Source organism: Cetorhinus maximus, chromosome 7 (assembly GCF_964194155.1).
Source record: "Cetorhinus maximus chromosome 7, sCetMax3.hap1.1, whole genome shotgun sequence".
NCBI lineage: Eukaryota > Metazoa > Chordata > Chondrichthyes > Lamniformes > Cetorhinidae > Cetorhinus > Cetorhinus maximus.
In genome coordinates this window covers 88,269,480-88,286,782 of record NC_135885.1, presented here as the reverse complement: position 1 = coordinate 88,286,782, position 17,303 = coordinate 88,269,480, and the positions used below count along the sequence as shown (strand labels likewise).

Here is a 17,303-nt window from a genome sequence, read left to right as displayed (position 1 = left end):
ATGCACCATTAATCCCTACTGTCTACTTTCTGTCCATTAACCAATCCTCCACCTAGGCTAATATATTATCCCCCAAATTCAAAAGCTGTATTAACCTTTTGTGTAGCACTTTATTGAATGCTTTTTGGAAATCCAAATGCCTTACATCCCTTTTATCTTAGTTACAGTTACAGACAAGTTACAGCCTCAAAAGAAATTCTAATAAATTTGTCAAACATGGGGAAAAATTTTCCCCCCGTTGGGGGGGAAGTGCAGGAGCAGGCACGGGCAGGCGCACCTCCAATTGGCACCCCCGATTGGGGGCGTGCCGCCATTTTACGTGGGCGAGCCAATTAAAGTCCACCCAGCGTGACGTCTGCCAGGAAGTGCTATGCGCTCCCTGCGCGGGCGAGGGGGGATTCCCTCAGCCAAGAGGGCTAAGTGCTGCCTCAGGGAGATCAACTCCAAATTTAAAAATGTTAAAAAGACAAAAGCAAAATTTCCCTGACATGTCCCCTCATGTGACACTGTCACATGAGTTGGGGCATGTCCACCACTTTTAGTGAAACCTTTATTAAATATTTAAAAACCCTCATGAAACCTCATCCCGCCCGTGGATGAGGTTTCATGCTTTTTCTTAAGCCCGCCAGGCTCCCGGCCTGCCCGCCAACCCTGAGGTTGGATGGGCAGGTTTATTAATTATGTTAAGTACTTTTTAAATGGCTTCAATAGGTCGTTGACAGGTCGGCGGGCGCACAGCTGAATCGGCTGCAGCCCTGCCGATCTGAAAATGGAAATGATGTGGGGTGACATCGGGAGTTCTGCGTCATTTTACATGTCAGCGAGTGGGCCCCCACTCGCTGACCGGAAGATCCTGCCCATGATTTCTCTCTCATAAAAACCACGTTGACTGCCTGAACGTACAATGATTTTCTAAGTACATTGTTAAAGCTTACTTAATAATAGATTCCAACATTTTTCCAATGACTGATGTCAGGCTAACTGGCCTGTAGCTCCCTGTTTTCTCTCTCCCTTCTTTCTTTAATAGTGGTATTACTTTTGTGAACTTTCAATCTGCTAGGTCCATTCTGAAACCTAGGGAATTTTGGAAAATCATAACCAGTGCAAGCACTTTCTTTGCAGCTACCTCTTTTGAAACCCTAGAGTGTCGGATTTGTTGGCTTTTAATCTCTTAAGATGTTCCAATACTTTTTCTCTGCTGATATTAACTATTTTAAGTTCCTCACTCTTCTTAGCCCCTTGGTTACCCTCTATTTCTGGTGTGCAAATTGTGTTTCTACTGTGAAGACAGACACAAAGTATTTGTGTAATGTTTCTACCATTTCCTCATTCCTCATGATAACTTCTGACTCTGCCTCTAAACAGCCAATCTTTACCTTAGCTATTCTCTTTTTTATATATTTGTAAATGCTGTTAACAATTAATTTTTATATGTCTAACTGGTTTACTTTAATATTCTATTTTTCTCTTTTTCTCAACTTTAAAAAAAATATTCATTCACAGGATCTGTGTGCCACTGGCAAGGCCAATATTTCTTGTCAATCCCTAATTGCCCTTGAGAAGGTTGTGATGGACTGCAGTCCACATATTATAGATACATCCACAGCGCTGTTTAGCAAGTGTTCCAGAATTTTGACCCAGCGCTGATAAAGGAATGGCAAAACAGTTCCAAGTATCATGTTCCAGTGTATTATGAACTATCAGTCAATACGTTATATTTTTAGAAACCACGAAAGGCTACAAAAAAATGGCTGTTTGAGGATCACCTGACTTCTCTTGTGAATTGAAACATTCCACTATCTCAAGAGGGAAGAAAAGGAACTCTCCAGATTGATATTGACTCAATGCCACAACTTTTCAATCCAGAAGAATGGTTTCAGAATCAGGAGAGCTTTGGAAGATTATGCTTTAGGCATCTGCAATGTTCTCACCTACTTCCTTTAAATGCTTGGGATGGAAAGTATGTGGTCCTGGGGATATGTCACTCTTTAGTGCCATTATTTTCTTTATTATTGTTATTCTTCTTATATTAATTTTGGCGAGTTCCTGTCCCTGATTCAATATTAGCTTCCTTGCCATGATTGGCATATTGGCCTCTTTTGCTAGAAATAGTCTTTGCTTAAAGAAATTTCTGAAAAAAGACACATGTTGTCAAAGCTTATTGTCTTGCTCTCATCAGTTCACAAGGACAATTCACAAGAATTCCAAATGTAAAGGGAACAATTTATGCTGCATGAGAAGAGAGTGCTCATTGGTTGGCAAGTAGACTCTGATTGGTAGAGGCATTGCCATGGAGAATGCACCAGTTAACTGATGACTGCCAAGCTATGTTTAAATTAAAACCAGTTAGGTTGACTCTGATTGGTCAAGACATTGCCCTGAGGAATGAACCAGAGAATGGACTTCGCCTTTTTTTTTAGTTGAAAAAGGTGCAATGTATGTACATGCCCTTTCTGTCTGCAAAGGACAGGGCCCTGTGTATTAATATACGTAGCTTCTGGCATGCGTAAGTCAGCCACACTGTGAGCCTGACTGATGATCTTAAATTAGTTGTCAGTGTAATTCTTAGCACACTTAGGATTGTTTAACAAACAGTTATCAGTTAACTGCTACATTCTTCAAGGCAATGCCTCTACCAATCAGAGTCCACTTGCCAACCAATCAGCATTCTATTCTTATGCAATGTAAATAGTTGTTCCCTAGACATTTGGAATTCTTGCGAATTGTCCTGATGAGCGCAAGACAAAAAGCTTCGACAACATGTGTCTTTCTTCAGAAATTTCTTTAAACAATGATTAATTATAGCAGAAGAGGCCAACATGCCAGACATGGCAAGAAAATTGTTCCCTAGAAATTTGGTATTCTTGCGAATTGTCCTCATGAGTGAAAGTCGAAAAACTTCGGCAACATGTATCTTTTTTTAGCAATACTCAAGTTCCTTACTACCAAACCACTAAAAGAAATTTCTCTTAGCCTCTCTATGCTCTATGTGACAGCTTTAAATTGAAGGTTCTTGTCACTGACACATCAGCCAGAGAAATCTTTTGTTTCCTATTCATCAAATCACAATCCTTCGTAATTTTAAAAGAAACGTCTATTAAATATCTTCAATCTTCCCTTCCACATTGAAAATATCCCAAATGTATTGATAACTATAGATTCTCAATTCTGATATCAAGCACTAAGTAGTTGGGGGGCATCAAAGAAGACAGTGAAAAAAGTTTGGAGTGATGACAGCCATTTTCCTGTACACAGGATTGGGGTGGCAAAATTTCAAAATAAATTGCCACTTTTTCCATCACCATGTTAATTGTGACTAGGTTCATAGCTGATATTGTTATACTTATAATTAAAATTATACTTTGTTGGTGATATTTGATTTACAGTTTTAAGAAGCAAATTTTATAGGCAAAAAACCTGCATTTTAATTGAAGCAGGATAAATTCAAAGAAATTACAAAGGTACCTGTCCTATTTGATCAGATTTATGTGTGGTCGAACTAATACTCATTCTTCTCTGCTGAAGAAGAGCTCTGTGTTTTGTTCCACTGCTGCGTGTATCCATAGGGTGCTTTCTTCTAGCAGCAGTAACAAATGCTTCAGGAATTAAAGATATAACAATAATTAACAGTTGAAAATACAAGATATATTTCAACAAAAAAAAGACATCCCAATACATCAACTTGGTACATTCTGGTACAATCGAAGAAGATTGGCGCAATAACTCTGAAGATGAGAACATTTCTCACTTCCATTTCCTGCATCAGGTGATATTTCCTTGTTTCACCTTTTCAACCTAGATTCCAGAACTGAATTTACAGTTAGCATAATTCTATAATATAAAACAGCACTAACAAAGAACAATGTCCAGTTAATTCAATTAATTCTCTCATCACACATCCTTGCTTTAAATTTAAAGCCACATTTCCAAGGAAAACTTCAAAATCAGTATATTTCTTAGTACCTTACCTTGCTTTTTAATCCTGGTATTGTTCTTTGTGCAATATTGGACACAGCCTATTCCTTCCTATCTCCAAATTTTAAGAAATCATAATTATTGTGCATCTGATTTATAAAAAAAGGAAGCTTGCTGATTAGAGAAGCAGCAGCTCTTCAGTACTGTTTGTATGCAAAACATCATCAGTTAACAGCATGGTCACGCTAGGAATATTGAGTGGACACATTCTGTCATGAGGGACATTTTCCCAAGCAATTTAGTGATTTTTTTAAGGTGTTTACAACACGACTTCTATATCATTTAGGCACATTTAGTTGCTCAGAAGACTTACATAATGAAACTGTTTTCAGTGACAACATTATAGGTACCGTTTTCCCCAGAGTTTTGGCAGAGCTTCCACCAAAGCTGCAATAGATCATTCATTGCTAAATTCATATTTTAAGGGATTTTATTCTTCATCTTGTCTGGGTCTCCGCTGCGAATTGACGTAGAGACAAACAGATTAAATGATTAAACGCACGGCTTAAAGAATGCTTTGGGAAGCAGTGTTTCAATTTATGGGACATTGGCTTCAGCACTGCAGAAAGAGAGTTGTTCTGCTGGGACGAGCTCAATTTAAACCAGGCTAGGAAAAATATTCTGGTGAACCGAATATCCAGGGAAGTGGATTAAACTAATAAAGAGGGTAGGAGGATGTAGGAAAGGGTAAATTGAGAAGCAGCAAGAGAACTGTTAAGGTTGTAGAGCAAAGTAGCAATCTGGGTAAAATAAGCAGTGGATCAGGAAAGGACAGAGCTGTTACTGAAGGTAACAGGGCATTAGTGACATCAAAGAAAATTCAAAAAACATTAAAGCTAAAAGCTCCATATCTAAGTATGTGAAAAATTTGCAACAATTTAAATTAATTAATAGCACATATAGAAATTAATGGGCTTGATCTAATTGCCCTTATAAGATGTGAATGCAGACCGAGCAAGGTGGGGAACTAAATATTCCAGGATACTTGACTTTTAGAAGAGGTAAGCAAAATGGAAAAGCAGGTAAGGACAATCTTGACAATAAAGGATGGGAAAAGGCTGTAGAGAGAAAGGGTCAGAGCTCAGAAAATAAAGATGTAGAATCAATTTATGTGGAGCTAAGAAATAACAAGAAGCAGAAAACCCCGGTGGGAGTACATTATAAGTCCCCGAACTCTAGTTTTAGTGTTAAGCAGAGTTTAAGTCAGAAAATTCGAAATGCATGTAACAAGGTTAATAGAGTAATCATTTGGGAGGCAGTGGGGAGTGTTGGGAAGGTGGTCATTAATCTTCATATAGACTGTGCAAAGCAAATTTGCAGTAATAGTGTGGATATATAGAAACAAATTTTCAGAATGTACATTTATTTTTTCATGAGATGTGAGGCTTGCTGGCAAGACCAACATTTTAAAAATTCATTCAAGGGATGTAGGCATCACTGGCTAGGCATTATTGCTCATCCTAATTGTCCTTGCATAGGTGATGGTGAGCTGCCTTCTTGAACCGCTGCAGTCCATGTGGTGTAGGTACACCCACAGTGCCGTTAGGAAGGGAGTTCCAGGATTTTAACCCAGCGATAGTGAAGGAACGGTGATATATTTCCAAGTCAGGATGGTGAGTGGCTTGGAGGGTAACTTACAGGTGGTGATGTTCCCATGTCTCTGTCTTTCTAGATGGTGGTAGTCGAGGGTTTAAGGAGCCTTGGTGAGTTTCTGCAATGCATCTGTGGTGAAGGGAATGAATGTTTGTGGATGGGGTGCCAATCAAGCAGGCTTTGTCCTGGATGGTGTCAAGCTTCTTGAGTGTTGTTGCAGCTGCACTCATCCAGGCAAGTGGAGAGTATTCCATCACACTCCTGACTTGTGCCCTGTAGATGGTGGACAGGCTTTGGGGAGTCAGGAGGTGTGTTACTCGCCACAGGACTCTGAGCCTCTGGCCTGCTCTTGTAGCCACAATATTTATATGGCTAGTCCAGTTCAGTTTTTGGTCAATAATAACCCCCAGAATGTTGATAGTGGGAGATTCAGTGATGGTAATGCCATTGAATGTCAAGGGGCGATGGTTAGATTTTCTCTTGTTGGAGATGGACCTTATCTGGCACTTGTGTGGTGTGAATGTTACTTGCCACTTGTCAGCCCAAGCCTGGACCTTGTCCAGGTCTTGCTGCATTTGGACATGGACTGCTTCAGTATCTGAGGAGTCATGAATGGTGTTGAACATTATGCAATCATCAGCGAACATCCCCACCTCTGACCTTATGATGGAAGGAAGGTCATTGATGAAGCAGCTGAAGATGGTTGGGCTTAGGACACTACCCTGAGAAACTCCTGCAGTGATGTCCTGGAGCTGAGGTGACTGACCTCCAACAAGCACAACCATCTTCCTTTGTGCTAGGTATGACTCCAACTAGCAGAGAGTTTTCCCCCTGAGTCCCATTTGTTGCCCATTCCTAATTACCTATAAGGTGGTGGTGAGCTGCTTTCTTAAATTGTTACAGTCCATGTGCTGTTAGGGAAGGGGTTCCAGGTTTTTTACCCAGCAACAGTGAAGGAATGGAGATATGGTTTCAGTGTCAGGATGGTGTGTGGCTTGGAGGAAAGCATACAGTTGATGTTGTTCCCATGCATTTGATGCTCCTGTCCTTCTAGGTTGTGCAGCTCGCAGGTTTGGAAAGTGCTGTCTTAGGACATTTGGTAAATTGCTGCAGAGTATCTTGTAGATGTTACACACTGCTGCCACTATGCACCAGTGGTGGGACAGAATGTTTAAGGTGGTAGATGGGTGTCCATCCAGTGTGCTGCTTTGTCCTGGATGGTGTTAAGCTTTTTGAATGTTGGTGGAGTTGTGCCTTGTAGATGGTGGACAGGCTTTGTGGAGGAAGAGTTCATGGAATATAGTTTTCTAGATCAGTATGTCCAGGAATCAATAGGGAATAGGCAATTTCTGACCTATCAATGTGCATGGAGAAAGGATTAATTAATAAATTTGTAATAAAGGAGCCTTTGGGGGACAGTGATCATAATATGACAGAATTTTATAATAAGTATTTTATTTTATTCGCTTGTGGGACATGGGCGTCGCTGGCTAGCATTTATTGCCCATCCCTAATTGCCCTTGTTCAGAGGACATTTTTAAGAGTCAATCACATTGCTGTGTAGACCAGGCCAGTTGAGGACAGCAGATTTCCTTCCCTAAAGGACATTAGTGAACCAGATAGGTTTTTACGACAATCAACAACATTAGACTTTTAATCCCAGGTATTTATTGAATTCAAATTCCACTATCTGCTGGGGTGGGATTCAAACCCGGGTCCCCAGAGCATTAACCTGGGTCTCTGGATTACCAGTCCAGTGCCACTACCACTACACCACCGCCTCCCCCGATTGATTTATTTAAGTCTGTTAAGAAACCCAAACTTAATCTTGAGCACAGAGGTCCAGAACTCCAAGTCCCGACAGTCTTCACTTCTTCATGGTCAGGACAGGCCCTGCCCGCCTGTGCATAAAGAGAGATAAACGGCATGAAAACCCAGGTCTAGTGACCGGGTGCGAAGTGCCATAGCCAACAAATCTCCCAGAGAGATGGACAAGGGAGAGGGACAGGGAGAGGTCCAAACAGGGGAGATGGGACAGGGAGAGGTCCCTAAAGGAAGTTCCAGGTAAGGGACAAAGACAGGGGACAGAAACAGGTCCCAGTTAAGTTAAGAAACAAGAAAGGAGCAGAAAAACAGGCTCCAAGTTAGGGAAAGGGCTGCAAGGGGCAGGCTTTAAGTAAAGTGGGCTCATGAGAAACCCTGATAATTGAAGAGGGCTAAGAAGAAGCCCTGAAGATCCAAGAAGGCAGCCATAGGTTGGCGATTCCACACTGTGGGCTGTTGGAGTAAAGGTAGCCCTTTGGAACTGTAGTGTTCCACTTGGTGTGGCCAAAAAACTGAAATTGTGCTTGTATATTGGGCTTAAGTGTAGATTTGGGAATCTAGGGGAATGGGATCTCAGAAAACAAGATCAAAACCCTGCGAGGCGGGCCATCGTTGAAGCCAACCAAGTTGGAGTGACTTTTTTGGAGAGAAGGTGAAGACTGGAAACCCCCATGAGAGAGTGGGAGTTTCAGTGAGATTGGTTGACTCACAGCGTGACTAACATCTGGGTGGGTTGTTGAGAAATCCATGGAATCTGTTTTGGTTGCATCTGTCATTTATTGTGTAGTGTGCTGTGTCTGACCACAGTTTCCCTGTTAATTCACATGTGCCTCATACTTACCCTGAATGTTAGAGTACATATTGTAAATTATTTTATCTTTCTGACCACGTATAGTAAAGTTTATTTTTGTTTGTTCAAAATCCATGAAATCATGTGGCTTTATTCTATTAGCAAGCGTCTTAAATCTCAAACTTTGTCTACTTTAAACAAAATGTTATTGGTCCCAAACTGGATCTCACCAACAGCTTAGGGGTCTGGCCAAAGATTATAACAAGTCAGAACTAAGGCCTTCAATCAGGATACAGCAAATTGCGTAGGTATAAGGGTTGGCTATGATAGATTTGGAAAATACATTAAAAGACACAACTGTAGATAAGCAATGGCAAATATTTAAAGAATTAATTCATAATTTGTAACAAATGTACATTCACTTAAGGAACAAAATAAACTGATGAGGAAAATTGGTGGGAAAGAACAAAAGAAAAATCTGTGTTATGATGAAAGACAGGAGAGACCTCATCCTGAATGAAACACAGCCAGAGTGAGTGTGGGTGTTGGCAATTTGGTGCACAGTGGGAATTGAACTGGTAAGTCTTTCTCTTTAGTTTTTGTAAGTTCAGTAGTCTAGTTAAAAGGTTGGTAAGGTAGCTGACTCAGCTGACTGTGTGACAGTTAACTGTCAATCAAACTGAAGCCTGATTAGGACCTGAATAGGTGTTGATTACTATTTGAAGCTTAACCAGTGTGAGTCATCTCAGGACACCTCAGCTCTATTTAAGAAAGGGACTATTTAGAAGCACACTACAGTGTGCTTGTACACGAGCAGGGGAGAGACCTCATCGTGAGTGAGACATAGCCAGAGTGAGTGTGGGTATTGGCAATTTGGTGCACAGTGGGAATTCAGTGCAGAGGGGAAAAGGTGCTCTTTGCATTTTTTCTTTGCTATTCAACTTCCTAAATCTTCAGAGAGTGGTCTTGCCCTGCTGTAGCAGTAGAGGCTACAAGGGAGAGAAATGACTGGTAAGTAGTGGGTAAGGACGGGTAAGTATTTACTACATTTATTGCTTATAGTTTAAGGTCTTTTTGTGGTTTATAGTTTGTATATTCTGTAGTAAAGAGGATCAGGAAAGGAGGACCCTAGCGTAATTGATTTGAAAGGTTTAATTTAAAGGGATAAGTCATGGCAGGAGAGCTCAAATCTGTGGTGTGCTCCTTGTGCTCTATGTGGGAATCCGAGAACATTTCCAGTGCCCGGGACCAGCATGTGTGCAGGCAGTGTGTCCAGCTGCAGCTCCTGGAAGCTCGGGTTTCAGAGCTGGAATGGGGGCTGGGGACACTGTGGAGCATCCGCGAGTTTGAGAGCATCGTGGATAGCATGTTTAGAGAGGTGGTCACACCGCAGCTGAAGCGACTTGAGGAAGGACGGGAATGGATGATCACCAGGTAGTTCAAGAGAAACAGGCAGGTAGTTCAGGAGTCCCCTGGGGTCTTGCTTGCAAATCGGTACTCCATTTTGGAGGCTGATGAGGGCGCTGGTTCCTCCAGAGAGTGCAGACATAGCCAAGCTTCTGGCACCACAAGCAGCCTCTCTGTACAGGAAGAGAGGAAGAGCAATAGTAATAGGGGATTCTATAGTCAGGGGAACAGATAGGCGCTACTGTGGTTGTCAACATGACTCCAGGATGGTGTGTTGCCTCCCTGGTGCCAGGGTCTGGGATGGCATTGAATGGCTGCAGGGCATCCTGAAGGGGGGGGGAGGTGATAAGGCAGAGGTCATGGTACATGTTGGTACCAATGACATAGGTAGAAAGGGGGATGAGGTCTTGCATCAAGAATTCAGGGAGTTAGGCAGTAGGCTAAAAAGCAAGACCTCTTGGGTTGTAATCTCTGGATTACTCCCAGTGCCATGTGCTAGTGAGCTCAGAAATAGGAGAATAGCACAGATGAATATGTGGCTTAAGAGTTGGTGCAGGAGGGAGGTTTTAGATTCCTGGATCACTGGAACCGTTTCTTGGGAAGGTGGGACCTATACAAGCAGGATGGTCTACATCTGAACCAGAGCGGGACTGACATCCTTGCGGGCGGGTTTGCTGGTGCTGTTGGGAGGAGTTTAAACTAATTCAAAAGGGTGGGGGGGTAACAGAATGTTAGCAGAATACGGACACATCATAATACAGTTAAACAATCAAGTCAGAGGGAGTACAGCTGCATTAAGTTTCAAGGGAGTAAGGCAAGGCTGGATGGCCTCTACTTTAATGCCAGGAGTATTACAAGTAAAACGATGAGCTAAGGGTGAGGATTGACACGTGGAATTGTGATATAGTAGCCATCACTGAGACGTGGTTGAGGGAGGGGCAGGATTGGCAGCTCAACATTTCGGGATATAGAATCTTCAGGCGAGACAGGGGAGGGGGTAAAAGAGGAGGAGTCATTGCATTATTAGTTAAGGAGTCAGTTATTGCAGTAAGGAGAGATGATATCTTGGAGGGGGCATCAAATGAAGCTTTGTGTGTCGAGTTTAGGAATAAAAAAGAGGCAGCCACATTGTTAGGTGTTTATTATAGACCCCCAGATAACCAGCGGGAAATTGAGAAGCAAATATGTGCACAATTTGTGGAGGTGTGTAAAAATAATAACTATAGGGTAATTATATTAGGTGATTTCAACTTTCCCAACATTATATGGGATAGACATAGTGTTAAGGACTTGAATGGCGTGGATTTATTGAAATGTGTACAGGAGACCTTTTTAGGTCAATATGTAGAGGGTCCAACAAGGGACGGCGCAGTGTTGGACCTAATTCTGGGGAATGAAGCTGGACAGGTGGCTGAGGTGGTGGTGGGGGAGCACTTTAGTGATAGCGACCACAACATGGTACAATTTAAGCTTGTTATGGACAAAGAAATAGAAAAGTTGCAAAAATATGCTTTGGATTGGGGGAGGGCGAATTTTAGTAAAATAAGACAGGATCTGGCCAAGGCAGACTGGGAACAGCTACTTGTGGGGAAATCTACAGAGGAGCAGTTGGGGGGGCGTTCAAAAAGGAAATGGGGAAGGTACAGGCTCAACATGTTCCCTCTGGGGTGATAGGAAGGAGGAACAAGCCAGAGAACCATGGATGACCAGAGATATTCAGGATACGATGAGAAGGAAAAGAGAGGCTTTTAGCAGGTACAAGGGAAGCAAATCAACGGAGGCATTAGTGGAGTACAGAAAGTGCAGGGTGGAGCTTAAGAAAGCAATTAGGAGAGCAAAGAGGGGACATTAGAAAGCTCTGGCTGATAAAAGTAGGGAAAATCCCAAGATATTCTATAAGTATATCAATGGGAAGAGGATAACCAGGGAAAGAGTAGGGCCCATAAGGGACCAGGGGGGCAATCTATGGGTGGAGCCAGAGGATATCGGTAGAGTGTTGAACGAATACTTCACAGCCGTCTTCACCCAAGAGAATGAGGATGAAGGTATCAAACTCGGGGAGAGAGATTGCGAGGTTCTTGAGCAAATTGATATAGGGATTAACAAGGTATTGGAGGTGTTGGCAGGCTTAAAAGTGGACAAATCTCCAGGTCCGAATGATTTGTGTCCCAGACTGCTGAGGGAGGCAAGGGAGGAGATCGCAGGGGCTCTGAGCCAAATTTTTAATTCCTCTCTGACCACGGGGGAGGTGCCAGGAGTACAGCTAATATGGTTCCGCTATTTAAGAAGGGTTGTAGGGATTAGCCAGGGAACTACAGGTCAGTGAGTCTCACATCAGTGGTAGGGAAACTATTGGAGAAAATTCTGAAGGAGAGAATTTATCTCCACTTGGAGAGGCAAGGTTTGATCAGGGATAGTTAGCATGGCTTTGTCAGAGGGAGATCATGCCTAACAAATTTGATTGAATTTTTTGAGGAGGTGACCAGGTGTATAGATGAGAGTAGTGCAGTTGATGTCGTTTATATGGATTTCAGCAAAGCCTTTGACAAGGTCCCACATGGGAGACTTATAAAGAAGGCAAATGCACATGGGAAAAAGGATAAATTGATAAGGTGGTTTCAGAATTGGCTTAGTTGTAGGAGACAGAGGGCGATGACAGAAGGATGCTTTAGTGACCGGAAGCCAGTGTCCAGTGGCGTACCACAGGGATCTGTGCTGGGTCCCCTATTACTTGTCATTTATATAAATGACATAGATGACTATGTGAGGGGTAGGATTAGTAAGTTTGTGGATGACACAAAGATTGGCCAGGTGGTTAACAGTGAGGTTGAGTACCTTGGGCTACAGGAAGATATAGACATGATGGTCAAATGGGCAGATAAGTGGCAGATGGAATTTAACCCTGAAAAGTGTGAGGTGATACACTTTGGAAGGAGTAATTTGACAAGTAAGTATTCAATGAATGGCATGACACTAGGAAGTTCGGAGGAACAAAGCGACCTTGGCGTGTGTGTCCATAGATCTCTGAAGGCAGAGGGGCATGTTAGTGGGGTGGTGAAAAAGGCATATGGGACACTTGCCTTTATCAATCGAGGCATAGATTACAAAAGTAGGGAGGTCATGTTGGAGTTGTACAGAACCTTGGTGAGGCCACAGCTGGAGTACTGTGTGCAGTTCTGGTCACCACATTATAGGAAGGATGTGATTGTACTAGAGAGGGTGCAGAGGAGATTCACCAGGATGTTGCCTGGGATGAAATATTTAAGTTATGACGAGAGGTTGCAAAGACTTGGGTTGTTTTTGTTGGAGCAGAGAAGACTGAGGGGCGACCTGATCGAGGTGTACAAGATTATGAGGGGCATGGACAGGGTGGATAGGGAGCAACTGTTCTCCTCAGTTGAAGGGTCAGTCATGAGGGGATACAAGGTCAAGGTGAGTGGCAAGAGGTTTAGGGGGGGATGTGAGGAAAAACCTTTTTACCCAGAGGGTGGTGACGGTCTGGAATGCGCTGCCTGGGAGGGTGGTGGAGGCGGGTTGACTCACATCCTTTAAAAAGTACCTGGATGAGCACTTGGCACATCATAACATTCAAGGCTATGGGCCAAGTGCTGGTAAATGGGATTAGGTAGGTAGGTCAGGTGTTTCTCACGTGTCGGTGTAGACTTGTTGGGCCAAAAGGCCTCTTCTGCACCGTGATTCTGTGATTAATTGACAAGAGTGATAATAATCCAAGGCAAAATGGGACAAGAAATAAAAGATGTCTTAAGGAGGTTTTTTTAAAAAAAATTTTCATGGGATATAGGTATCACTGGCAAGGCCAGCATTTATTACCCATCCTTAATTGCACTTGAACTGAATGGCTTGCTAGGCCATTTAAGAGGGCTGTTAAGATCAACCACATTGTTGTGGCTCTGGAGTCACATATAGGTGAGACCAAGTAAGGGTGGCAGATTCCCCTCCCTAAAGTGCATCAGTGAAACAAAGGGTTTTTCTGACAATTGATGATAGTAATGGTGACCATGAAACTAAGACTAGCCTTTAGTTCTGGATTTTATTAATTGAATTTAACTTCCACCAGCTGCCATGGTGGGATTTGAACCAGTGTCTGCAGAGCATTAGCCTGGACCTCCATTACATCACTGTCTCACATGATTATCTCATGAGGAAAGATCAAGTAGACCGGTCCTATATTTCCTACAAGTTAGAAAAATGAGAGGTGATCTAATTGAAACATGTAAAATTCTTAAGGGGCTTGACAGGGGAGATGCATGGAGGATGTTTCCTTTAGTTGGGGACTCTTGAGCTAGGGGTCCAAGTCTCAGAAATTGTTTTGAAACTGTTTACCCTGGAGGGCTCTGGATGTTCAACCATTGAGTATGCTATAGACAAATCAACAGATTTTTGGTTTCTAAGGAATATTATATGTTGCATGTTCAGTAGGTCTCACAAAGAGGTTCTGAGTCATATATATGCATAAAAATATACAGGATATAGCCCAATCTATGAGCTAACTCCATGCTTTCTTCTACACAGATCTCTGTCCATTCCACAACTGACCCTAGTCTCAGGTCATGTGACTCTTTATATCATACTGTGGGCATTACTGTTTCCCAGTCCCACATTAACCCTTGCTATGCCAGATACTCTTATACCACAATTAAGTGATATGGGATAGTGCCAGAAAGTGAAGTTGATGTTGAAGATTAGCTAAGATCTGACTAAATAGTGCAGCAAGCATGAGGGGTCGAATGGCCTACTCATAATCCTATTTCTTACGTTCAGTGCACCATGCATTACCCCTGGAAAAGGTCTATACCAATGCCATTCTTTTTCTGGATACTAAAAAGTGCCTGAGAGATTCACTCAGAAGTTGTGTGTTTGGGGAGGTGGATGGTTATGTCAGTATTCCTTCTTCTCAACTTTCCCCTGACAACTCTTAGTTCAGTAACTGATCATAGGGGGAATCAAAGGGAAAGAACCACTCTACCAAGACATAAGTGAGCACCAATTCCCAGTTCAAATATTCAAATTAATGATCACCCAGATCACTTTGAATATAGATACAAGTCTAGGTAGTGAATAGAGTCAGCAGGGAACCCCTTAGCTGACTTTATCAGTCTTATGCCAGAGTTACTATGATGTAAATTGCTACATTTGATGCTTAGGATCAGAGTCATTATGACACAAAAGGAGGCCTTTGGCCCATCAAGTCTATGCCAGTTCTCCATATAGCAATCGAGTCAGTCCCTTTCCCCTGCTCTATTTCTGTAACCCTGCAAATACATTTCTCTCATGCATTTTCCTTTTGAAATCAGTGATCATCTCTGCTTCCACCAGCTTGGTAGGCAGCGAGTTCTGGGTCATTTCCACTCACTATATAAAAAAGATTTTCCTCCCATCTCTCCTGTAATTTTTGCCTAATACCTTAAATCTGTGTACCCTAGTCCTTGCACCATGAGCTGGAAGGAACAGCTTTTCTTTCTCTATTGTGTCTAAACCTGTCATCATCTTATACTCCTCTGTCAGATGCTCAATTGCATTGCTTCAAGGAGAATAGCTTCTCCAACATAACCTTTCCCCCATCCGTGGAACCACCCTGGTAAATTTCCTCTGCACCCTCTCAAGGGCCTTTCTAAAGTGTGATGACCAGAACTGGATGCAATACTCTAGCTGTGGCCTAACCAGATTCCTCAATTTGTCCTCAATACCTCTATTTATGGAGTCCAAGGTCCCATATGCTTTGCTAATTATTCTCTCAATATGTCAAGCTACCTTCATAAATATATGCACATGAACCACCCCCACCACCTCACCCCTGCATACTCTTTAGAACTGTGCCATTAAGTCTATATTGCCCAACTCTATCCCTTTTGCCAAACTGCATCATCTCATACTTTTCTATATTAAATTCCATCTGCCACTTGTCTGCCCATTCTGCTAGCCTATATATGTCCTTTTGCGGTCAGTTGGTATCATCCTCACTCTTTGCCACACTTCCAAGTTTGGTATCATTGGCAAATTTTGAAATGTTACTGTGTATTCCTATATCAGTCTTATGCCAGATGTATGATGTAAATTGCTACATTTGATGCTTAGGATCAGAGTCAAGAAAAGCAATGGTCCCAGCACTGAGCCTTGGGGAACACCAGTGTCGACCATCCTTCATTCTGAAAACCAACCATTTCCCAGGACTTGCTGTTTTCTCCTCTTCAGCCAATTTATTGATACTGACCCTCCTATTCCATAAACCTTAAATTTTGTTAACTTTCTCTGTTACTTCATCAAACATCCAATTAGATTAGTCCTTTTACAAATCCGTGCGGCCTCTCCTTAATTACTTGAGCTGAACTAGGTATATGATTCTAAACACTAATTAATCCAATTTATATTTATGTTATTCTAAAAGATTCTTACCACCAGCAGGAGCAGAAAATAATCGGCCTACTTTGGAAACTGATCGTACACCATTCAGTAAGCTTCCGCCATCAATGGTCAATTGGGAAACATTAGTTCGATGAGGTTGCAAATTTATTTTACGCCCACTGTTCCGAGATGATAGGTCATTTCGAGAGTCACCTTAAAAAGGAAATTTAAATTTTGTGTCACTGTTTGCAATGCCCTGATCTTTACATGCTTTGTGACCAGAGTTACATTATAATTGTTTTATATAACTGGATTACTTATGAAAGTGTAAAATTGGCATCAAATGTAAAAATTAAGAGAAAACATTTTTCTCCTCAAACTTAGGGCAGAATTTAATCATGCCCGAGGGTGTGGGGAAAGAGGCAGGCAGGAGAACTTAATTGGGCGGGAGATGAAATGTGAAGTTCCCGATATCTGGAAAAAGTCGCCAAATTAAGTTTGTTTGGGGAAGGTTGCTGGAACAGGGGAGAGGAGGCTGAGATGCTTCTCGTGGTGTGGGTCATGGCTGTCCAAGGGAGGGTGCTGGCTGGACTAACGAGGGTTGTGGCTGACAGAGGCAGGGAACTGGATGACTGAGGGAAGGTCAAGGTTGACCAAGGGCATCTCAACCTAGACTGAAGAGATGTCAAGGGTAGTAGAGGGAAGATCGAGAGTGACTGAGGGAGAGTCAAGGGTCATTGAGGACAGGTCAAGGATGGAGGGAGAGTCGAGAATGAGGGTAGGCAGTTTGAGGGGGGTGGATCAGGTTGAGGGTGACAGACGGAAGATGGAGGGTAACTGAGATTAGTTCAAGGGTGATAATAGGAGGGTCAAGGAGATTGAGGAAAGGTAGAGGGTTTAGCTCATCATTTTTAGAGGCTCAAACAGAGAAGGAGAGGAACTTGGAGAGGATGGCCTTGGTCCATGCGCATCAAAGCACAGAAGGCCAACAAGGGGTGGTATCAGAGGGTGAGGCTGCTCAGGGTGCAAACAACCAGGGGGCAATGTGATAATGAGCAATGGTACGTCATTGATTGTTCTGAATGCAAAACATTCCGAGTGGCTATGTCAGAGATGGCTGAGGCTGTCTAGGCTGGCACTGACCTGTCTGCATGAATTAATGAAGACCTATTGCATGTGGAATGGGAGGCAACCCAATTGCAGTTGCCTTGAGAGTCACCGTGGCATTGAATTTTTATGCCACCAGATTGTTCCAGGGCTCCACAGTGGACAAGTGTGGCATCTCACAGGCAGCCATTCACAGGTCGGGATTTTCCAGCCCCGTCGCGGCAGAACCCGCTGCAGGAGATTC

General features: G+C 42.7%; 1 protein-coding gene across 1 annotated transcript in view; it reads right to left on the bottom strand.

Moving 5' to 3' along the window:
• Positions 1 to 17,303, bottom strand: part of cep126 (centrosomal protein 126) — a 155,466-nt gene that overhangs the window by 30,433 nt on the left and 107,730 nt on the right. The window contains exons 7-8 of the mRNA XM_078544883.1: positions 16,004 to 16,165; positions 3,466 to 3,596 (exon numbers count right to left, since the gene is read on the bottom strand). Coding sequence (XP_078401009.1) covers positions 3,466 to 3,596; positions 16,004 to 16,165 — 293 coding nt within the window. The remainder of the gene's footprint in view (positions 1 to 3,465; positions 3,597 to 16,003; positions 16,166 to 17,303) is intronic.